General features: G+C 43.6%; 1 protein-coding gene across 1 annotated transcript in view; it reads left to right on the plus strand.

The window, feature by feature from the left end:
• Positions 1-24781, plus strand: part of SLC22A3 (solute carrier family 22 member 3) — a 43323-nt gene that overhangs the window by 15691 nt on the left and 2851 nt on the right. Inside the window, exons 6-9 of the mRNA XM_070733805.1 lie at positions 5968-6065; positions 6168-6382; positions 19799-19907; positions 23290-23402. Of these exons, the coding sequence (XP_070589906.1) occupies positions 5968-6065; positions 6168-6382; positions 19799-19907; positions 23290-23402 (535 nt within the window). The remainder of the gene's footprint in view (positions 1-5967; positions 6066-6167; positions 6383-19798; positions 19908-23289; positions 23403-24781) is intronic.

Here is a 24781-nt window from a genome sequence, read left to right on the forward strand (position 1 = left end):
AAAGAGCCAGAGCTTAAGGGCTCATCTAAATATGGTCAAAGTGGGAGCCAAACAGATCTCAAGGGAGCAATGTTATTCCAGAGGGCAAGTGCTATAACTGCAAACAATGGCGACATTTTTAGTGCTGTATCTTAAAGAAAGGATTCTGTAAAAATAACTCTTGCTGTTTATTTAGACAAAGTCTTCATATAAAGCCAGGGGTGGGCTGCTTGGGTTTCACAGGGGCTCAGGAGAACCACTAGCTAAGATTGTGTGCAGTTCAGAGAACCCCCAAATCCCACTCCTGGCTGGTCTTACTCATCCTACCCCACCCCTCCCAGGAGGGCTGTTTTGGATGCAGGTAAGTGCAGAGTGCATGCAGAGGCTCGGGGAGGGTGAAAAAGGTCGCCTAGGTTGGAAGGTTGGAAACAGGCCAATATCTGACCTTCCCGAACCTCTGGAGTTCAGGAAGGCTGAAAATTTTCAAACTTTCAGAACTTCTGGTAGACTCACTTTCGGGGCCATTTCCAGCCTCCAGAGGGCCTTCAGAGCCTGGTGAGGCCATTTTCATCTTCCAACAAGCTTGAGGAAAGCTTCCAGAGCCCAGGGAGGGCAAAAATGCACCCTTCTGCCATAGTGCAGGAGGCTGACTAGGCCACGCCCGCCATGGCTACACGCACCAAGCAACCGGGCAGAGAACCCATTGCTAAAACTTTTGAGGCCACCCCTTCACAGGCTAAGCCCTAAGGGGAGTGTTTTCAACAACTGCTTCTGTTTTTGCTAACGTGGATGTCATTGCCGAAAAGTTGATGGATTTATTAAACTTTTCAGCAAAACATAGACAGAGGAAATCCTTTTCCAAGGAAATGGAACCTATCCATTTTCCGAGAAGAAGGCACAGGGATTTAAAATTCTGTTGTTGCTTTTTAAGGAAAAGATTGTTTTAGACAAATTTAATGATTTTTGGATAAATCCCAGCAGACTTTAGGCCACAAAGGAGTCTTGACAGATTGTGGAGGAAGCGTTTGCCAGTAACTCCTCACCAACAATCCTTCCTCAACAATTCTTGAACAATATTTACAAAAATAATAAGCATTCTACAGGCATCACTTGTCTCCTGAGGGGGAAAAACCCTTGTAAATTATACTTAGTTAATTCTAACTATAATTTCTAACTTAGTTCTAACTTCTATAGTTAGACGTTTATAATAAAGTTTGAGCAAGCCACCATCAAAGTAAAGTTTTGGGTTTTCCCCATTCGTAATAGTTGCATGTGTACTAAATTTCAAAAGGATAGGGTTTACGAGCCCACATTGTCTCTGATTATATCTTAGTTTATCTTGTACAGAGCACTTAATTCCTTGCTTGGAAAATGTTGTTAGTAAACTAAACTATTTTTGTCTGAAAGAGAAATGGAATGGAAAAGTAGTTATTTTTCCAATCTCTTAAAACAGCAGAATTTTTCAATCTCCAGCAGAATTAAGATTCAGTGTGGGCTATCCCACATTTCCAAGAAGAATGTATTAAAACTTCATAAATCACTTACAAAAAGATTTCACAACTTTTCATAACACTTGAACATTGCTACATGAAAGAGTCCCTTCTTATAAAAGTATTGTGTATAAATAAATATATTTGTATAAGAATCAGATTAAAAATAGTGAACAAAAATTGATGCATCAATCAGTTTATACTAAATTCAATTTGTTCGACCACAATATTTTTAGAACTTTAACCTTGGCTTCCAGATTATATTACTATTCCTGCGTCATTTTAAAAAATTTAGTCTAACGTTTCTGAGCTAGTGTTCTCAGACACACTCCTAATTTATTGACAGCTGCAACTGGTTAGTTTTCAGTCATATCTACATATCTAAAGTGAACTTTGGCTCTTTCCCAAAGTCCTTTTGGATACACAAGTCCAGTCATTCTTGACTCTGTGCCCAGCAAAGAGCACAATGTTTCCGGAAATGCTAGTAGGAGAACATCAAACACATTTTACATTCTGTACTCTCAGTGGAGTTTCTCTCTAAGTTATGTAGCTCCAGTTTCCAAAAGGAAGATTGCAGTTGGGGCGGCAGTTACCTCCGAACAACTAGGTATAGCAAAAACCTTCTAGTGCCAGGCTTGTAATAGCATAACAACAGAAAAGGTTTGTGTTATTAAACACCATAGCATTGGTAGAAATAAATTGATACCATCCTTTTGAGAAAAAATGATTTGAAAATATATTGCCAAAAAGCATAACTTAGATGGAAACCCTCCTATGTAAGACTTAGAAGAACAGAGCAGTATAGGAGATGCCAAGTTTTTCACTCCTTGGTCAAAGGTTACTGTTATGTACATAGCACAGATTAGAATAATCTTGCAGTGGAAGAAATAAACTGCTGCCAGTGGCCATCTAGGCTACAGGGAGCCTATAAAAGAGGCCTCCCTGCAGCCTGCTGGCAGTTCATATTACTAACACCTCGGGGAATAATAGGTGCTGAACTATTTCTACGTCTGTCTCCTTCTTTCACACCCACACCAATGACGAAAGTGGCATTTTGAAGAAGGACAAGTAGACAAAGGCACCTTGTGGCATCCATGGCCATTTTTGAAGCAAGGACCATCTGTTCTGGCAAACTTGAAGATGGCTACTCAAACCTCCCCCACTCCAGTGATCTTTGATCCAAAGACAGTGGAAAGGCACACTTATATGAGCCGATTCCGCATCTTACTAGAAGCCAACAATTTCCGGGACCTACCTGACAAGAGGGCCCTGTTCCCCACATACCATGGCACCATGATCTACAAAATGACACAGACCGTTGTAGCACGAGCAGACATTGAGTCCATTTCACAGATGACACTGTAGACCTCCCTGGAGGACCACTACACACCAATTGCAACCCCCAGGGTAAGCCGCAATGAGTTTTACCATCACCACCAATGTGAGGACAAAACTATCAAATTATCAATTATCAATTATCAAAACTATCAAACCATGGCCTAGATGATTGAGAATCTCCATAGACAGACAATAGGTGCTGAAACTCAATAACACCTATTAATTTAGTGCCAGGAACAGTGTTCCCTCTAATTTTTTGGGGGGTGGGCGGAAAAGTATAGTGTCTGAGTGGCAGTCCCTTTGGGACTGGGCAGCACAGAAATAATAAATAAATAAATAAATAAACAAACAAACAAATAAAAAACCCACCCTGTTTTGCCTCAGAGAATTTCAAAATAAAATACTGTACTGTGTGTCTACAACAGTGAGCTCATAATAGGGCAACTCTTATCAATATCAAAATGCTACTTAAATAGTTGAGTTAGTTTCAAACTAGATTTTGATTTTCTTTCTCTCTTCCTTACTCCCATTCTTTTTCTTTCTCTTTTCCTTCCTCTCTTTTTTCTATCTGTTTCTCTCTCTTCCTCTCTTCCTCTCTCTCTCCTTCCCTCTCACTCTTTCGCTCTCGGCTTCTGGGCAGGTTTGGAAAACTCTGAGTTGATGATGATTTTTAAGTGAGCGATTGCTCACTGCTCAGCTTAGAGGGAACTATGGCCAGGAAGAAATAGTGACACAGTGGTATGATGCCTCCATGATGTCTCCAATTGAGCAGGGAGAAATGTGGAAATTGCTATTTGTTGTCTATATAAAAAAGAGATGAAATAATTCTTAAGGACAAGTGCTACTCAACTTTGTGAGTTCATTTGTTGAAATCCACACATTTTCTAGTTGGGAAACATTGCTTTGGAGTATAGCTTTTAAGTGGATCTAAGTGTTTATAAGCATCATACACTGATTGGAATATAAAGAATAGAAAGTTAGAAATTAAATATCTGTCTACTTTTTCTAAGTCACTCATTTTTAAAAAACTTCTGTAACATTAATAAAAAGTACAGTGAAGACTTAGTATTAAGACCAAAGATCAAAACTAATTCAGTGCAGCTTGCAACTGTTTATCAACGCCGTGCTTAGCATTTGCACAGTTTAAGCAATCGTGTGTTCATGACATTTTAAAAGCCACATTTAACCTTGACACAATTTTCCCCCTCTCTTCTTTAAGATTTAATTTATTGAACTCACCATGATGTTAAGAATTACTATTTGTTATTGTATAAACAATGATGTATAAAATGTAGCTGGCTAGTTTGTTTTCAGTATTTTCTGCAAAATTCATAAAGTATTAAGGAAAATTCATTCCCACCTGGTAATTGTTAGCTGTAAACTAAAAATAAGAATCACTTTGGAATGTGGGATGGGTGGGTGGCATATACATTTAAATAATAATAGAATAGTATGGAATGGGATGGGATAGAATAATGCCGTTTGGCGGGACCCAGGGGAAGAGCCTTCTCTGTGGCGGCCCCGACCCTCTGGAACCAGCTCCCCCCAGAGATTAGAACTGCCCCCACCCTCCTCGCCTTTCGTAAACTCCTTAAAACCCACCTTTGCCATCAGGCATGGGGGAATTGAAACATCTCCCCCGGGCCTATGCAGTTTATGTATGGTATGCTTGTGTATATGTTTGCTTTTAATAATGGGGCTTTTAGTGTTTCTTTTAAATTATTAGATTTGTTATCTATTGTTTATTATTGCTGTGAGCCGCCCCGAGTCTACGGAGAGGGGGCGGCACACAAATCGAATGAATGAATGAATGAATGAATGAGTGAATAAATAAATAAATAAATAAATAAATAAATAACAGAACAGAACAGAACAGAACAGAACAGAACAGAACAGAATAGATTGTAGTGGGCTGAACATTTGTGTGGGTATATCCAGCTATACTTTGTTCATATAGTTTAGGGAAGACACAAATACAGTGGAACCCCGACATAAGAGCTGCTCTACTTAAGAGCAACTCGAGATAAGAGCTGGGAGGGGAGAGATATTTTTGTTCTACTTACAAGCCCAAATTCGAGATACAAGCGCCAAGGAGCTGTCTCCTGAAGCCAAACGCTAACTTCCGCGTTCGGCTTCAGGAGACAGCTGCGAAGCGGCGCGCGTGTTTTAAAAGGTTGCAGCCGGCCTGGGGGGCTCGGGGGGTGCTTGCAGCTTTCTTTCTTGCTCTTTTTCTTTCTCTCTTTTACCTTCCCTTCCTCTATTTCTTCTTTTCTTTCTCCTTCCCACCTTCTTCCCTCCCTCCCTCCCTTCACTCATTCCTCTCTTACTCTCCCCTTTCATAAGTTTCCTTGCTTCCTTCCTCTGTTCCTGTCCCTTCCCCCTTTCTTTCTTTCTTTCTTTCTTTCTCTTTCTTTCTTTCTTTCTTGCTTTTTTTCTTTCTCTCTTTTACCTTCCCTTCCTCTATTTCTTCTTTTCTTTCTCCTTCCCACCTTCTTCCCTCCCTCCCTCCCTTCACTCATTCCTCTCTTACTCTCCCCTTTCATAAGTTTCCTTGCTTCCTTCCTCTGTTCCTGTCCCTTCCCTCTTTCCTTCCTTCCTTCCCACCCTCCGTCCATTCATTCACCCATTCCTCTCTTGATCGCTTAAAGCCGGTCCCTGGTGCAAAAAGGGTTGGGGACCTCTGTCCTACAGGATTGGGTGGCAGAGAAGTTGAACATATGTAAATTTAAAAGTTTAAGAAAGTTTACAAGTTAAGTGAAAGAAACTTCATTATTCATTTATATGTACATGTACATTTCTTCATTAAAAACATGTCTTTCTGCATAATTTAGACTAACTTTGTGAGTTTTTTGAGGGCTGGAACCAATTAAAATTATTTACATTAATTCCTATGGGGAAAAGTCGTTCGAGATAAGAGCTGCTCGACTTAAGAGCCCAGGTCCGGAACGAATTAAACTCGTATCTCGAGGTACCACTGTACCATAATCAGGAGAAAATATTAGGTTGAAATGTGTTGGCTTATTAACAATTCTTTGGTCATCCCCCTTGCCAATTTGCATTTTGTTTTTTAAAAATAAAACAAGTGCATTTCAAGACTGGAACACAAAACCGTGTCATTCCTGGTTTTGGGAGTATGAACTCTGCCTCTCTTACTCCTTAGATCACGGTCTCTGATGAAGAAGTGAGCAACCCTTCTCTGCTCGATCTGGTGAGAACTCCACAGATGAGGAAATTCACTTTTATCCTCATGTATGCCTGGTAAGTATCTCGCAGCTCAACTGCTGCTACGCCTGTCATGTTTGATATTTCCCAGCCAATCCTGGAGGCCCCACTGTTTCTTCTGTTGTCTTGCTCTCCAAGGTTCACCAGCGCAGTAGTTTACCAAGGGCTCGTGTTGCGCCTGGGACTCATAGAAGGGAACCTGTTTTTGGAGTTCTTCATCTCTGCCATAATAGAATTGCCTTCAGCTTTAGTCATCTTAGCCACCATTGACCGACTTGGTCGCCGTCCTCTCTTTGCCTCAGGAACCCTCGTGGCTGGAGCTGCTTGCTTAATCACAGCGTTTTTACCAAAAGGTAACTAGACGGCTTTGTTTTTATTTTTATTATTGATTTATTTATTTTACTTACTTACTTACTTACTTAATTGTTTATATGCCGCTCATTCCGAAACGGACTCAGAGCAGCTGACAACAGTTATAAATACAATAGTAAAAAAACAGTAAAAAATACAACAATTAAATCAGCAGTATGATAAAAGCAATAATATCATTAAAAAATCACGCATACATTACAATCACTTTGGTTCTAATTCCAGGCCTGCTGGAAGAGTCAGGTCGTAACAGATTTCTGGTCGGGAGGAGATAGTGCAGATCTCTGGGGGCAGTTGATTCCACAGGGGCGGAGCTGCCACAAAGAAGGCTCTTCCCCAAGGTCCCACCAAACGACATTGTTTGGCGGACACGACCTGGAGAAAGCTGACTCTGTGGGCCCTTACTGGCCACAGCAATGTATGATGAGGACAGAGGTGGTACCGTACATAGCCTGGCCCTGAGTTATCCCTGCGTTGTCTCACTTGTCTCTCAAAGCATCTAATTTAAGTACAAAAACTGCTTTTTAACAGCAGGTTCAAATACTTCAGCTGGGTTGAAATAAGATTGTGATACTCTTTCAAAAGAAATGCCCTCTTTTTTGGGAACATGATGGAAAATACAGGTGGTCCTCATGTTATGTCCACAATTGAGCCCAAAATGTATGTTGTTAAGTGAAAAATTTGTTGTGAGTTTTGCCCCATTTTACAACTTTTCTTGCTACATTTGTTAAGTGAATCGCTGCAGTTGTTACATGGTTGTTAAGTGAATTTGACTTCCCCGTCGACTTTGCTTGCAAGAGGTGATTTCTGCAACCATCATAAATATTAGTCAGTTTCCAAGTGCCTGAACTTTCATCATATGACCCAGGGGTGAGTTCCACTTACTTTCGCCACCGTTTCAGATCGCTATGCTTGTGCGCATCCCCTTGTGTATTCTCAGTAGCTATAATGAGCCCGAAACACAGCTGAGGAGCTGATCAGCTGTGCTTTGGGTGAAGGAATAAAGGTAAGTATAAACCTGGGGGTGGGAGTGCCCCTTTTCAAGCAGCATTAGAGGAAAAAACTTCCAAACAGTAAAAAATTAGGGGGGAAATCCCCAAAAAAGTTGGCGGTGCCCATGGATCGGCACCAACCGAACCAGATCCATTGTGACATCACCAGTGGCTTGCCATCATGATGCTATCATGGTGTCGCCAGTGGTTCACTACCGGTTCGGGCGATCCAATCCAAACCAGGAGAAACCCACTCCTGATGTGACCATGGGGATGCTGCAATAGTGTGGGAAATGATCACAAGTTCCTTTTTTCACTGCCATGGTAACTTTCAAACGGTCACTAAGCGAACTATTATAAGTTGAGGACCACCTGTAATAGAAGAGATTACAGCATTCAGCAGTAACACGTAAGGCTCCTCCACATCCAGCATGTATGCCAATCTAGCCTTGAGGCCTGTTATTTGTCCAGCTGAGTTGATTTTCCTCTAGATTGTCTGTGGCCATAAAATTCTCCTTTTGCACTTTGTGATTCATATTGAACTTACAATTAGAGTTAGAATAACTTTATTGTCACTTTGAATGGCATATATTAAAATGAAATTGGCATATATTAAAATGATTTTTGTTGCATATAGCTTTCAAATAGCACCAGATTATCTCAGGGACCACCTTCTGCTGCACGAATCCCAGCGACCGGTTAGGTCCCACAGAGTGGGTCTTCTCTGGGTTCCGTCAACTAAACAATGTCACTTGACGGGACCCAGGGGAAGAGCCTTCTCTGTGGCGGTCCCGGCCCTCTGGAACCAACTCCCCCCAGAGATTAGAATTGCCCCCAACCTCCTTGCCTTTCGTAAGCTACTTAAAACCCACCTCTGCCGCCAGGCATGGGGGAATTGAGATGCTCTTTCCCCCTGGGCCTTTACAATTTCATGTATGGTATGTCTGTATGTATGTTTGGTTTCTTATATTAATGGGTTTTTAATCATTTTTAGTATTTATTGGATTATTATTGTATATTGTTTTATTATTGCTGTTAGCCGCCCCGAGTCTCCAGAGAGGGACGGCATACAAATCCAATAAATAAATAAATAGATAGATAGATAGATAGATAGATAGATAGATAGATAGATAGATAGATAGACAGACAGACAGACAGACAGACAGACAGACAGACAGACAGACAGACAGACAGACAGACAGACAGACAGAAAGACAGGCAAACAAACAAACAAATAGCATTTAGACTTATATACCCCTTCACAGTGCTTTACAGCCCTCTCTAAGAGGTTTACAGAGAGTAAACATATTGCCCCCAAACAATCTGGGTCCTCACTTTACCAACCTTGAAAGGATGGGAGGCTGATTCAATCTCCAATATACATTACATAAACATGACAAAATAAATAAGTAAATAAATACAAAATTATGCACATACCCAATATATAATATGACACGGAGAAACAACACAGTCTAGTTCAGATGTATACATGTACATGATGAAAAAACCGAATTTTGTGAGTTTACTGATACGGTAGTTCTGCTAGAAATACTTCAACACTTCCTCCCAGAGGGGAGCAACCGAAGTAGACCGTGAAGTTGGTGTATGGAGTCTCTAACAATGCTTTGAGCTCCATAGTGTCATCCCCAAACCCCCAAAACTTTACCCTTAGATTATCTACGGTTGACCTATCCAGATTCCTAAGAGGTCAGTAAGGGGCGAGTACAAGTGCACTAGAGTGCCTTCCGTCCCCTGTCCTATTGCTCTCCTATATCTCCTATACCTTTCTTCTATTCCTATATCTCTTCTTCTATTCTTTCATTGATATGTTCTATTACTTTATCTTCTTTTCTATTATTTCTTAGATATATTTTACTATGAGTATCTCCTCTATAATCTTCATCATGTATTTTACTATGTGTATATAGATATATACCCACTAAAACCCTCATTGTGTATTGGACAAAATAAATAAATAAATAAATAAACACATGGAGCTTATAAGCACTCTTGGAAACTATGACATTTCTGCTGGTTGGCATTGGGTCGCCCTACCTCTAAGGTCATTTGAAGTTAACACATGGAGCTTATAAGCAATATCCTGAATAACAAGATAATAACGCTTCCTATAATCCTATAATTGTTGGTTAGCTGGAGAATGTATAGTGTCCTTACCACTCTCTGTATGGACTTTCTATCTGAGGCACTGCAGCCACCAAACCAAACAGTGATGCAATTTGTTAAAACACTCTCAATAACACTCTCCTTTTGCACGTTGTGATTCATATTGGAGTTATTGGGGGTTGTTTGCTGAGGTCAGCTGGTGGAAAACTAATGAAGGCTTACTTCAAAAGACCTTAGAGGTAGATAGATCCAATGCCAACAAGTAAAAATGTCATAGTTTCCACAAGGGCCTGATTGCAGGCCTTGATATTCTTATTTGTTGTATAATCAATAACAAGAGTACATGTTTTAGTGATAACAGTACTGTGAAACACTGCAACATAAAATAATGAGAAATCAATGAAGGCCACAGGACTTGTTTCCCAAGTTTCTCACAGTTTCCCAAGACTTTTGCTTCAGTCTTATCCAGAGTCAGCTTTCATTAATTCATCATTTATCTAAGCATGCATAAGCAGGGAAAGATATGATTTGCCGGTTATTTAAAGTCTGAGTTCTCAACTCAGGCTTATCAGGTGATTCATCATCAACTTGTGAGCCTGATCAAAGTTCAGGTAGCCCTGGACTTACAGCAGTTCACAGCAGTTCACTTAGTGTCTGTTCAACGTTACAACGGCACTGAAAAAAATGACATATGACCATTTTTCACACTTATGGTATCCCTATGGTCATATGATTTATATTGGGATGCTTGACAACTGATTCACATTTATGATGGTTGCAGTGTCCTGGAGTCACGTGATCCCCTTGTGCAACCTTCTGGCAAGCAAAGTCAGTGGGGAAGCTGGATTCACTTACAACCTATACAATCCTACATGGCTTAGGATCAGATTATTTACGTCTCTACCGTCTTCTGCTTCACATGGCCCAGTGACCAATTAGATCCCACAGAGTTGGCCTTCTCTGAGTCCTGTCAGTCAAGCCGGGGTGGTGCAGCATGTAGAGTGCTGTACTGCAGGCCACTGAAGCTGACTGTAGATCTGTAGGTCAGTGGTTCAAATCTCATCACCGGCTCAAGGTTGACTCAGCCTTCCATTCTTCCGAGGTGGATAAAATGAGAACCTGGACTGTGGGGGCAAAAGGCTGGCTCTGTTGAAAAGTGCTATTGCTAACATTTTGTAAGACGCCCTGAGTCTAAGGAGAAGGGTGGCATTTAAAAAAAATGAATAAATAAATAAACTCTGGACATTTTCAAGAGGAGATTGGACTGCCATCTGTCTGGGGAGGTGTAGGATTTCCTGCTTGAGCAGGGGGTTGGGCTTGATGACCTGCAAGGTCCCTTTCAACTCTAATAAAATAAAATAAAATAAAAAAAGACTAACTACATGTCCTTCTTGGTTCTTGGAGCCTGACATATCTCATTTTGGAAAAATGAGGTTTGTTGGTTAGCTGGAGAATGTATAGTGGTCTGTCCTACCAGGATTGGATGTAATTGGTGAGCTATGCAGTTGAGTGTTAGTTTACCATGTGGTTGACATATTATTTGGTTTTTGTAAGCTGCCCTGAGTCTAAGGAGAAGGGCGGCATAAAAATCGAATAAATAAAAAAAAATCAAATAAATAAATAAATAAATACTGACTGGCAGGACTACAAGGAAGCTGCGGCAGCTCTGGTGCTTTGGAATCAACTCCCCCCAGAGATTCACACAGACCCCACCCTCCCGGCCTCCCAAAAGGCTTTGAAAACACAGCTTTGCCAGCAGGCCTGGAACCATTGAGTCACAACATTCTGCTCTGGCCAGTACTAACGAATGATAGATCAGCGTTTCCCAACTGGTGTGCCGCGGCACACTAGTGTGCCGCGAGACATGGCCAGGTGTGCCGCCAATGGAGCTCTCCTTCTTCCTGCCTTCCTTCTTTGGGGCCCAGCAGGAGAGCGCCGAAAACCGCAGCATCGAGCAGGAGCCGGGGGACAGCTGCGAGCGGGAGCCCCAGGACGGAAGTACCGGCAGCGCCCCGCCCAGCTGGAGCTTCTCTGGTGTCGACGGCAAGTGTCCTTTGTGGCCCGGCGGGAGGGCACTGGTGATGGGAGTGGGGGGGGGGGTGGCCGCAGCGGCCGCAGGCAGTCGCGGGGAGATGGCGGCGAGAGGGAGCGCTCTCTCTCTCTCTCTCAGCTGACTGCAAGCGGGAGCCCTGACGGTGGCGGTTGGACATGCTGCTGGCGCTGTGGGCCTGGCATATACGGTGTCCAGCAGCACGTCCAGCTGCCGCCGTCAGGGCTCCCGCTTGCAGTCAGCTGAGAGAGAGAGAGAAAGAAAGAGAGACATATAAGAGAGGCAGAGAGAGAGAAAAAGAGAGACATAGCAAGAGAGGCAGAGAAAGAGAGACAGAGCAAGAAAGAGAGGCAGAGAAAGAGAGATAGAGAAAGAGAGAGAGAAAGAGAGACATAGCAAGAGAGGCAGAGAGAGAGAAAAAGAAAGAGAGACATATCAAGAGAAAAAGAGAGACTTAGCAAGAGAGGCACAGAGAGAGAAAGAGAGAGAAAGAAAGCGAGATAGCAAGAGAGGCAAAGAGAAAGAAAGAGACATATAGCAAGACAGTGAAAGAGAGAGAGCAAGAGAGAGAGAGAAAAGCAAGAAAGAGATAGCAAGAGAGACAGAGAGAGAGAGCAAGGGAGAGAGAAAGACATAGAGGAAGGGAAGGAGGGAGAGAGAAAGAGAGCAAAAAAGAGAGGAAGAAAGAAAGAAAGGGATGGAGAGAGAGAAAGAAGGGAAGGAAGGAAAAGAGAGAAAGAGGGAGAAATAGAGCGAAAAGGAAGAAGAGAGAGGGTTTTTTTGTCCAAACTTTTCTTTAGCCCGCCCCCCCTTCCCCCCCCCTTTCAGTGTTCCCCAGGATTTTGAAAATATGAATAATGTGCCGCGGCTCAAAAAAATGTTGGGAAACACTGTGATAGATGGATAGATGGTTTTTAAATATTGGGGTTTTATACTTTGTAATTCTGTTTTATTCTTGTACGCCATCCTGAATGCATAAGGAGATGGGCAGCCTATAAATTGAAGCAAATGATTTAGATTTGTATGCTGCCCCTCTCCGGAGATTCGGGGGATTTTGCAATATCCTTTCCTCAGGAGTGAGGAGTGAAAGGGGATTTCGCAGTATCTTATCACCTGTCATGCCCACCAATCCATGCCACCAAGTCACACCACACAACACCCACCAAGCCACGCCCATAGAATCGGTACTAAAAAAATTGATTTTACCACTGGGAAGGGAGCCTAAAAGAATAGGCCCATAGTTGTATAAATGTTCATAGATGTTTAGGTGCCTTAGACACTAGATCAGTGTTTCCCAACCTTGGCAACTTGAAGATATTTGGACTTCAACTCCCAGAATTCCCCAGCCAGCAAATGCTGGCTGGGGAATTCTGGGAATTGAAGTCCAGATATGTTCAAGTTGCCAAGGTTGGGAAACACTGCACTAGATAATGGGTGCCAAGGATACACCTTTCAAATATAATCCATCCATTGGTTATTTCTCTTCCCTTGTTCACCCAATCCCATTGCTCCCAGGTCAGGAGTCCAAGCCATGCAATCATTGCATTACTAAAGTTTGAGATCAATAATGGTAAAGGATAGACGAACTAAGAAGTTTTTTCCCCCTGGGTTTTTATTTGCTGATCTCACAATACACTAGAACTTAGGCAAGTTTTTCCATTCTGCACCTTTTAATGAGATGCTTGGGCCCAAGGGCTTTGGTAAACAGTTGGCAAATAATTCATCTTATCAGGGGGTTTTAGAGTTTAGAATTTCTCCACTGGGCAAAAAGAAGCATTGCTTTCCAATCCCGCAATCACACACGCACACCTTGTCCATGATCACACACGCTGCGGAATAATTCCCTAATTACTTATTTATTTATTAGATTTGTATGCCGCCCCTCCCCGTAGACTCGGAGACTTAATAGGAAGGATGGCCACATGATGTTATCGTGCTGCCTTATTGGCACCCAAATTAATTCAAAATGGATAGGCTGAAATATATTCACTGATATTTCTGTAATCCTCCAAGAGAGATAGTCCCAGAGGTGCTTTTTTCAAGAGACAACTGGACTTTCTAGTTTTTATTTGAAGACGTTTCGCTTCTCAGTCTTCAAAGAAAAACCAGAAAGTCCAGTTGCCTCTTGAAAAAAGCACTTTTGGGACAACCATGACCCAAATGACTGAGAATCTCCATAGACATCTAAGAGTGATCCATTATCGTTTCTACTTGAGGGAATACAGAGCAAATATCAAGGGTAGGAGTATCAAACTCAAGGCCCACAGGCCGAATCCAGGCTGCGAAGTGCTTAGATCTGGCCGGGGCTGCCCTGAAAACAGTGAGGCCTCTGCCAGCTCAATATTATTTGTGTCAGGGGCATTCCTCCCAAGCTCTGTTTTCGGCTGCAATGGCCTCCTGCCAGTGAAAACAGGGCTTGGGAGGGCCACACACAGCCTTCCCAAGCTCTGTTTCCACAGGCGGAGTTCTGCAGGAGGCTGTCTCAACTGAAAATGGAGTCAGGGAGGGATTGCCCCCGATATGAGTGATGTCAAGCTGGCCACACCAGTCCCCCTGAGGTCAAACATAATCCTGATGCGGCTCTCAATGTAATAAAATTTTATGCCCCTAGCCTAGGGCAAAATGGCCTATTTCAGTGGTTCTCAACCTTTCCAATGCCATGACCCCTTAATATAGTTACTCATGTTGTGTTGACCCCCAACCATAAGTCTAGCGCCATTCTCTCAACAGAGCTTTAAGCTGATTGACAGGAAGGTCAGTGGGACACCCCCAGAGTAAACACCTGATTGGTTGGATTGTAAAAGTATGTTCCAAGGCGCCAGAATGGAAGCTTTAGTTCCTAACAACATGGGGATTTTTCTTTTCCTATGGTCTTAGTTGACCCCTGTGAAATGGTCATTCGACCCCCAAAGGGGTCCCAACCCCCAGGTTGAGAACCACTGGTCTATTTTATTTATTTTATTTTTTATTTGTCAAGCATATACAGTATAAGGCAACAGATGTAAATATAAACACAATTATGAATACAGGAAATGGATACGGATAAATGGGGACAGTAAGACAGAGATGGTAGACACGTTGGTGTGCTTATGCACTCCCCTTACTGATCTCTTAGGAATGGGGTGAGGTCAGCACTAAACAGTCTAAGATTAAAGTTATGGGGGTTAGAGGATGGAACCACAGAGTCAGGCAATGCATTCCAAAGACATCTTTTTTCCCCCCTGCAATGACCAGAAAGATCAAAAGCAACATGAGAAAATATTATTTTACTGAGAGTAGTAGATCCTTGGAACAAACTTCAAGCAGACTTGGTTGGTAAATCCACAGTAACTGAATTTAAACAGGCCTAGGATAAATATATATCCATCCTAAGATAAAAATACAGGAAATAGTATAAGGGCAGAGTAGATGGACCATGAGGTCTTTTTCTGCCGTCAGTCTTTTATGTTTCTATGAAAGTTTCAAATACTTCCAGAGACCTGTTGATTAAATCCAAAAGCAACAGTTGCTGGGCAATGCATTCAAGTGAAGCTTAACTCCTGCTGATTGCTTTTATTCCGTTTCCTTGACAGTGTTATGGGAGTAGCTTGCTACTGTCATTTTGCAATACTGTATTTCTTTTTTCCTAATTCTCAGTCAAACCAACAGCTTGAGATCAACTGCAGGAGGCACAGTGCTGCCACCTGCTGCAATAAAGTGGCAGTCACAAATGGGAGGGATTTAGATCTGTCCCTAATGAAATCAGGAAATAAAGGGCCCTATAAAAACCTTGAAGTGAATTCCGGTAGGCTGGTCATTTTTTTGCCCTCCCCAGGCTACGGAGGCTTTCCTGAAGCCTGGGGATGGTGAAAAGGGCCTCCCACTGCCCTCCAGAAGGCCAAAAATCAGCTGGCCAGCGCACACATCATGCTGGAGCTGACACAGGGCAATGCCTCATGTGCCCTCAGATATGGCTCTTCATGTCACCTGTGGCATTCATGGCCCTATGCTTTTCCAGACATAGAGATGTCTCTTCTTAAAAACTTCCAGTGTTGGAGCATCCACAATTTCTGGAGGCAAGCTGTTCTCCTGGTTAATTGTTCTAGCTTTAGGTAACCAGACATCCTGCTTTTGGCGGGACAGTCCCAATTTTGCATAATTTGTTCCGTGTCGTTTTTAAAAAGTCCAATTTTTTTTAAAAAAAGAATGAACGACAAGCTAGGGAACTTCTCCCACCACCAGGAGAAAGGAAGCACTTTATTTGCTCTGGGCAGTCCTTTCTTTGGGCGCTGGGAGAGGGAATAAACTTCTTCCACCACCGACACCTCCCACCGCTTTATTCCCTCTGGATGGCTCAAGAATCAAGAAACCCAACCCTCACCCCCACCCCATCAATGGTGTCCCACTTTAGCAATTTTAAAATCTGGTCACCCTATTCTAGCTCTCAGGACATTTCTCTTTAGTTCTAGGATAGTTCTCTCTTTTATTAGTTTCTAGCCATTGCTTCTTGTTCTGCCCTCAGGTGCATTATACCCTAGATTGAACCCCTCTCTGTGTGGCAGAAGAGCCTTGAAAGTGGTGGGTTTTTGCTATTTTTGGGCCATGAGAGGCAGGTGGTCAGCAGGCGGCTAAAAAAGTAGCTTAATAGGTGGTTTGTAGGAAACTTCGCCTTGCCGGAGGGAAAGTTTTTTAGTAAAAATTGCGTTGTCGCCACTTGTGTCCGAAACCCAGAAATAACAAGGCGGGGCGAGGTGAGTGTCATTTAACTTGAAGCCTTTAATGATGGCTCGAATGAAGAACAGCACAACAGAAACCTAAACAAAGCCGCTCAGAACAGAATCACCTCAGCCGTGTCTGATAGCGCAATTTATATACAGCTGTCAACACGGCAGCCAATGAGAGACCAAAGTTTTCCCGCTCAGCAACTGAGTTGGTTCTAACCAATCAGCAGCTATAGCGGCAGCTAGCAACGTCTTGAAGGGGCATAATAGGTTGTACTTGTAAGTCACTTTTTTCAAGGCCATCTTTACTTCAAGCCATCATAAAACAAACAGCCGTAAGTCAAGGACCACCTGTTTACCTGTGATCTTAAGGATAAATCTAAACTTCTTAAATATTCAATGTTTCTGTTCAGAATGGCAGAATATTTTTACTATGAACACTAACCCTCATGAAAACTCTTTCTTAGTAAAACTGTCTACTTAGAAATTGTGAGGATTAAAGCAGCAGATGAATTGTAGCAATACATTAAATTAATATTAAAAAATAATTAATTACAAAAGAAATTTTGTAAATCATGATAAGAGGTTCTGCGATTGTAGCTGAGAGCTTTTTTTTTAAAGAAGCAGGCACATAATACATCGGGGGCAATAGAAAGAGATGGTTTTAGGTTGTCTAGTGTCTTTTCAACAGCATCTTCTGTAAAATCAACAGGTAAGAAGATCATTGCAATTAGTTCTGGTATGATTGGGAAATGTGGGGCATGAGCTATTGTTGTTTACAAAGACTTAACTGAAGAACGTGTTGAAGAGATTGGCCTTAATGTTTTCATCATTACAGTCTTTCCCATTTGGCCCTTTTAATAGTTGGGCGGATCTTGAATCCTTAAGTTTACAAAATTATAGAAGGCTGGAATGGATTGCATACATAGTAGGTTTTCCTCTTGTTTGCTCTGATAATTGATGCATTCTGCCTTTATTTGTCAGCATAAGGTTTGGAGCGACTTTTGAAGTTAGCTACATAGCCGGTTTTGCTTTTGTGACAAAGAGGCTTGGGGGTTTTTTTGGACTGCAACATATAGTTTGATGACTCTTTTGACTTTGCTATAATGGTCTTCAGCAAACGCCAGTGAACAGAGTTTGCCAATCAAGAGATGAAAGTCATGAGGTCATAGTTGGCTTTTCTAAAGTTATACTCTGGAATTCCGTCATTATGATCGTCTTTGTAAGGACATAAATTGAGACAAAAGTTAATCATGCTGTGGTCACTGTTGGAAAAGGGTTCATTTATTTGTAGACCATAGATTGAGTTTAAACTATTGCAGAAGATGAGATCAAGGCAGTTGTCAAGTCCAGTGTTGTTTGTTACTACCGTGTTTCCCCAAAAATAAGACAGTGTCTTACTTTCTTTTTATCCCCAAAAGCCCCACTATGTCTTACTTATATTGTCCCGGGCACCGGGGCCGGCTCGTCTTCGGGCTTCGGCCCGGGCGAGGCCTCTTCGGGCGCCGGAGACGGCGGCGACTTCCTGACGCGCTACCGGCTGGTGTCGTCTAAGCTTCACTGCGCCCAGAGCTTGGGCCACCCGGCGGGCGAGGCGGCGGCCCTGGCCGAAGCGTCGGAGCAGTTCGCGGCGCTGGCGAGGGAGCTGCGCGCCCAGGAGAGTCTCCCTTACGCAGCCTGGTGCCAGCTGGCGGTGGCGCGCTGCGCCCAGAGCTTGGGCCACCCGGCGGGTGAGGCGGTGGCCCTGGCTGAAGCGGCGGAGCAGTTTGCAGCGCTGGCGAGGGAGCTGCGCGCCCAGGAGAATCTCCTTTACGCAGCCTGGTGCCAGCGCGCCACCGCCAGCTTGGGCCACCTAGCGGGCGAGGCGGCAGCCCTGGCCGAAGCGGCGGAGCAGTTCGCGGCGCTGGCGAGGGAGCTGCGCGCCCAGGAGAATCTCCCTTACGCAGCCTGGTGCCAGCTGGCGGTGGCGCGCTGCGTAAGGGAGACTCTCCTGGGCGTGCAGCTCCCTCGCCAGCGCCGCGAACTGCTCCGCTGCTTTGGCCAGGGCCGCCGCCTCGCCCGGCGGGTGGCCCAAGCTCTGGGCGCAGCGCACCACTGCCAGCTTGGGCCACCCGGCGGGTGAGGCGGCGGCCCTGGCCGAAGCGGCGGAGCAGTTCGCGGTGCTGGTGAGGGAGCGGCGCGCCCAGGAGAATCTCCCTTACGCAGCCTGGTGCCAGCTGGCTCGCCAACCCGGAAATGCGGGGTCACTCGGAAAAACGGAAGTTCTACAACTTCGGACCAGCGCCGTCCTTCGCCTCGCATTTCCGGGTTGGCGAGCCTGGATTGTTTTTCCTGCGAGCGAGAATTCTCCATCTTCTGCTGAAGGGGTTGTGGCATTTTGGACCAGCGCCGTCCTTCGCTTTGCCAAGCCGGGGAAGAGGCGGTGGCGGCGAGGCGAAGGACGGCGCTCCCCTCCGCTCGGCTCGCTTTGGACCAGCGCCGTCCTTTGCCTCGCCGCGGCGCCACCGCCTCTTCCCCGGCTTGGCAAAGCGAAGGACGGCGCTGGTCCGAAGCGAGCCAAGCGGGTGGTGGCTTGCAGAGAAGGCGCTCGTCCCAGCAACCGACCCGCTTCCCCGACACGCGTCTGGAGGGGAGGAGCCACTCTGCGCAGTTGGGCAGCCCCACCTGCCTGCCGGAAAGGAGGCGGGCGAAGGAGGGCGCAGCTCCGGCCGCCCGCTTGGCTCGCTTTGGACCAGCGCTGTCCTTCGCTTTGCCAAGCCGGGGAAGAGGCGGTGGTGCCGCGGCGAGGCGAAGGACGGCGCTGGTCCGAAGCGAGCCTAGCGGGCGGCAGCTTGCAGCGAAGCCGCTCATCCCAGCAACCGACCCGCACCGAGGGAAATCCTTTGTGCTTTGCCGCCGAGCTCTCCCACCTGCTCGGCGGCCGCAAGCCTCTCCCTGCCACCGCGCTGCCGAGGGAACCGCCGCCAGGGCTGCTGCCACGCTGCCGAGCAGATCAGCTGCTGGGCGGCCTAAAAAACCTTCCCTAGGTCTTCCCGACATCATCGGGCTCCCCCCCCGCAATACCCCGTGTTTCCCCGAAAGTAAGACATATGTCTTACTTTCGGGGTATGGCTTATATTAGCCGACCCCCCTGAAACCCCCGATACGTCTTACAATCGGGGGTGTCTTACTATCGGGGAAACACGGTATTTGATCCAATCCCAGATTAGTAAAAAATATTATACACAATTGTATTATTGGTTCTGTTGTACATTCATTTAGTGTTCAAAAAAATGAGAGGTGGATTGCGGTCATCAAGAAAGATAAGAGGGGGTGGGCAGAAGGCTCTCCTGGTTAGTAGTGAAGTTAGTTTAAATACTTAAATGATTCTGAAATTTAAAAAAATATTTAGCTAATTAGTTTGGATGACGATTCACAAAATAACACTGGCCAGAGATCAAGATAATAAAATTGGTTAAGGAATAGGATCTTGACATCTGGGTCCCAAGTGAATTCTTTTAACATTTCCTTTCTGCCTACTGTGTATCTCAACAGATATACAATGGTTAAGTACAGCAGTAGCAATTTTGGCAAGATTGGGAATCACCATCACTTTTGAACTTGTGTATCTCGTGAATAGTGAACTCTACCCTACAGTTTTCAGGTAAGTGGAATCTACACATTGAGCAATTTTCACAAGATCACAGAAAAAAAAAATCAGCTTCTCCTCTGAAAGCATTTTAAAAGAAAGAAATAATATTTAGAACCATTTAGTGGCTCATAAAACTGCAGAGCAATCCTGACATCTACACATATTGAGAAGTAATCCCTGTTGTATTCAATATGATGTAGTTATTGTTAGTATAGGGTACATGGTTTTTAGGGATTGCCATTGTAAACTGCATATTGTACACTTGTACCAAACTTGTACTTAAAGAGTTAATGTGCACTTAAAGAGTTAACTTGTACTTGAAGAGTTAATATTGAAGGCTGTTTCGTCACTTCCTCATTGAAGCTATAAAAGCTCATTATTTTGCTCAGTCATTTCCTTTTACTTTTGCCTGAGAAGGGGGAGTTGTGTTTAAGCTTCGTGCTTGTATAAGCTTTGTGCTTATTATCTATATTGTATTTTGCTTTGTGCTTCTATCTTGTGATTGCTCAGTGCTTATTATTCTGCATTCGCTACATGCTTATTCTGGATTGTTTATATTTTGTTTATATGTAAATAATACTTATTTAACTAAGTCTGTGTCTTGGCTTTATCACACATCCACGCTCTGTTAAAATTCTCTGCTCGGTGTTGTCGAAGGTTTGATAGCCTAGCTAACCGAGACAAGCCAACAGTTATCAAGAAATGTATTAAAAAATTGGGACTCTAGAGAAGAGGACATTCACAGGTCATGAGCTATATGCAACCATTAAGCATATTCAAATACCCTATTTGAATCTGCTTAAACATTCCCTAAATCAAAACAAGGAGATAGACACATTTCTCAGCCTTTCTGTCACTATTCCAGAAGTGGAGGAAATATTTTCTTACTGTAATGTCATTATGTTTCACCAAGGCCAATCCTGTATTAATTGACTGATGATACTTAATTATTGCAATTCTAATTATTGCAAATTAAGACATTTATTGAAACTTATCTGGAAAGTGCCTGATCCCCCCACATGGGGATACCCTGGAAAAGTGTTCGGAGACCTGAGTTAGGTTCACCCACAATGGCTCGCGAGGCCACGTTCTGGGCTAACTGAAGATGTAAGGGTTTTTATTATTACTAATGTTGTAAACTGATTTTATATTGTTTTATTGTTGTAAGTTGCCCTGAGTCCATTGGGAGTGGGTGGCATACAAATTTAAACAAACAAACAAACAAATTCCCTCTGGCTCTCAATACTTGGATGCTTCCATACAAATATTTATGTTAACGTGTTTATGGTGTGTATTAAACCTGTTGGCAAAATTGGTCTTTTCTTGAAAATACTACGGCCTTCAAGAAATGCTTGGTGCCCTCTGTTTTGACATTTGTAGGAAGACTTCCCTTGTTCAGATTCAGCCTTAGGCCTTCAAGTGCTCTAGCCGCAAAATAAATTGTGATTTGATAACTTTGCATGTCCCCTCCTTCCTTCCTTCCTTCCTTCCTTCCTTCCTTCCTTCCTTCCTTCCTTCCTTCCTTCCTCCCTTCTTTCCTTCCTTCCTTCTTTCCTTCCTTCCTTCCTTCCTTCTTTCCTTCCTTCCTTCCTTCCTTCTTTCCTTCCTTCTTTCCTTCCTCCCTCCCTTCTTTCCTTCCTTCTTTCCTTCCTCCCTTCTTTCCTTCCTTCCTTCCTTCTTTCTTTCCTTCCTTCTTTCCTTCCTTCCTTCTTTCCTTCCTTCCTCCCTTCTTTCCTTCCTTCCTTTCTTCCTTCTTTCCTTCTTTCCTTCCTTCCTTCCTCCCTTCTTTCCTCCCTCCCTTCCTTCTTTCTTTCCTTCCTTCTTTCCTTCCTTCCTTCCTTCTTTCCTTCCTTCCTTCCTTCCCGCTTGCCTTGTACCATCCCTCCCTCCCCCCCTTTCTGCCTGCCTGCCTGCCTTCCACCATTCCTCCTCCCTCCCTCTCTCCCTTTTTGTTTTAATTCCATAATATTTATTTAAAAGATTTAAAAAGCTGCCTATTTTATGCAATGTAACTTTGGACATCTCACAAACACAAACACAGAATTCTTTCCCCACAAGTGGGTTCCACTTACCTTCACTACCAGTTCACATCATGTCGGAAGTTTGCATCATTTCGCTCATGCGCAAACCTACATCACATTGGGGAAATGACCTTCTGTGCATGCACAGAAGCCTTTGCACATGTGCAGAAGGTTCTTTGCCAGCTGCTTTCAATAAGCAGCAACCAAAGGACTAATTTGTGAATGTGGCCTGCCAGTCATTGCTGGAGGTTCGGCGAGCAGGGGCAAACCGGCAGCAACCCACCACTACCTCCCCTTCATTCCATTCTTCCCTCCATTCCAATGGTTAATGTACTTGAACGGTTGTTCACAAAATATTTCAAGGGGTTGCTTTGATCAAACATATCCTGAATGAAAAAATCACCTTCCTTCTTTTGCACTGAAAAGCCTTTTTGTGAGATATCAGATGGTAACATCAGCATTACCCGACTCAGTAGTATCAACCCCTAACCCCCAACATTTTCCCCTTAGACTATCCACAATTGACCTCTCCAGGTTCCTTAGAGGTCAGTAAGGGGCGTGCATAAGTGCACCAGTGTCCCTTCCATCCCCTGTCCAATTGTCTCTCCTTATCTCATTTATCTTTTCTTCCTTTCAAATATGTTCACCTATACTTTTATATCTTTTCTTCTATTCTTTTCTTTATTTATATTATTACATATCTATTCTCTTCAATGTGTATTATATATTGGACAAAATAAATAAATAAAATAAATAAAAATAATTTTTTTGCAACTGGGCACTTTTCCCAATACAGGACCTCCACCCATTCTTGCATGCCTCTATGGAGGATGGGGTGGATAGAAGGAAGACATTTTTTTTCTAAATATTGCCTACAATCAAACACTAAGAGAAGATGCTGAAGCTCTGAAAGAGGGAGGGATTAATGGTTGCCTTGGAGATGGAATAAGACAAGTGTTTATCTATTGGATAATGACTCACCAATAAGCACTCAAGAGCTTCTGTTTTGCAAATGGAGAGCTACTCTTTTCTACTCTTCTAGATAGACCATAGTAGCATCAAAGACAAGTAGTTAGCAAGCAAGGAATCACATAAGTCAAGGGTTCCCAACCGGTCCATTGCTTGCTAGCAACCAGTCCATGCAAAGAAGTGATGCAGGCAGCACACAAAACCACACCTGCTCTGGTCTGTGGGAAAAAAAATCTCTCTTCAGAACCAGTCCCTGGTTCCCAGAAAGTTGGGGGCCACTGACATATGTGATGGATACTGTGCATGCCTATAAAAAAGTTCCTTGCAAAGGAGTAAATATATTAATCTGAAACTGAAAAATATATACACCATAAATAAGATGCTTTCTTTTCTTTTTCTTATAGAAACTTTGGGGTCTCCCTCTGTTCAGGAATGTGCGATATAGGGGGTACGGTAGCCCCATTTCTGCTTTACCGATTAGCAGCCATCTGGTCAGAACTTCCTTTGATTGTCTACTGTAAGGAATTCTTTCAAAACTTTCTTTCCTTTTGCCAGTTTGGAAGAAAGCTCAAGGCTGATGCCATTTCAAAACTTAAAAAAAACAAAACACCATACAATGTGATGAGCAAATGCACAGACCATTAGTGATGGTGATGGTCAAACCAACTTTGAAAGAGGGATTTTCAACAAAAGAGGGATAGGGATTGGGAAGAGATGTTTATCATTTGTACTGTACCCTTCTCAAAAACTGCACTTGTTGGTAAAATATTGGCCATTGTTTTGACCATCAGCATTACCTCGAGCCATTTTCAATATGCATCTACAACTATTAAAAATGTTTGACCCTGGGTTGGTCCCGTGAAATCAATGTGCACTTGCGAGCAGAGTGCTTTGGGGTTCTCCCACTCATTGTAGATGCTGGTCTGGATTCCTGGCACAGTGTACATGCAGTGACCCATTCTGTTATGTCCCTATCCATATTCAGTCACCAAACATAGCTCCTGGCCAGTGCCTTTGCTTGGACAATGCCAGGCTGTGCCTCTAGCACTTGTTTCCATAGTTTATGGGGTACAACCACTCGATCCCCCCACAATAAAGACTCCTTTTGGGCTGATAACTCATGTTGTTGCATCTGAAATGGTTTTAGATCATCACACATTGGCCCTATAGGCCAACCCCTTCACACCCAGTTCAGAACTTTTGCCAAGGTTTTGACTTTGGCTGGATTTTCTGCTATTTTGGCCGCTGTGATAGAGCCAGATGCAAAATCCTCAGTGAATAGTATGGGTGAGACAGGGCAGGGTCCTCTGTGAGGTCTGGGAGTGGGCATCTGCATGACCTATAGTTTTGCCCGGCTGGTGTATTAGTCTATGTTATATCTTACTGGAATGAAGGACTGCAGTCTTAGGATAAGAACGATCCTTTATTTAACAGTATGTAACGGTTACCAGAACAGAACAAAGACGAAACATGGCCATGCCTGGCAGCTATATATATCCCGGGCTGCCAGGCTAAGCCAACCAATCAGGAGATAGTATTTTCCCGCCCAAGGAATGTGGGGAGGTTACAAATCCTCACTGTCCTCTGGACACAACAGTCTATAATTGTATGCCACCATGAAAATTGTCCATTTTGTCATTCATTGGGATAAAATGTTCAGAATAGGGTGATCCTCAGCAAGAATGCCAAGAAGTGGTTTGTGGTCTGTAATTAGTTCAAAGTCTCTCCCGTATAGGTATTTATGGAAACGCTTGACTTCCACCACTGCAGCCAGTGCCTTCTTATCCAGCTGACTGTATTTCCATTCTACTGTTGATAGGGTTTTTGAATAAAATACAGTTGTGGCCTGAATGCGGACTTGAGGCATCACTCCCTGTTAACATATTTAACATTGTC

This window comes from Erythrolamprus reginae, chromosome 1 (genome assembly GCF_031021105.1).
Source record: "Erythrolamprus reginae isolate rEryReg1 chromosome 1, rEryReg1.hap1, whole genome shotgun sequence".
In the NCBI taxonomy this organism is placed as follows: Eukaryota; Metazoa; Chordata; class Lepidosauria; order Squamata; family Dipsadidae; genus Erythrolamprus; species Erythrolamprus reginae.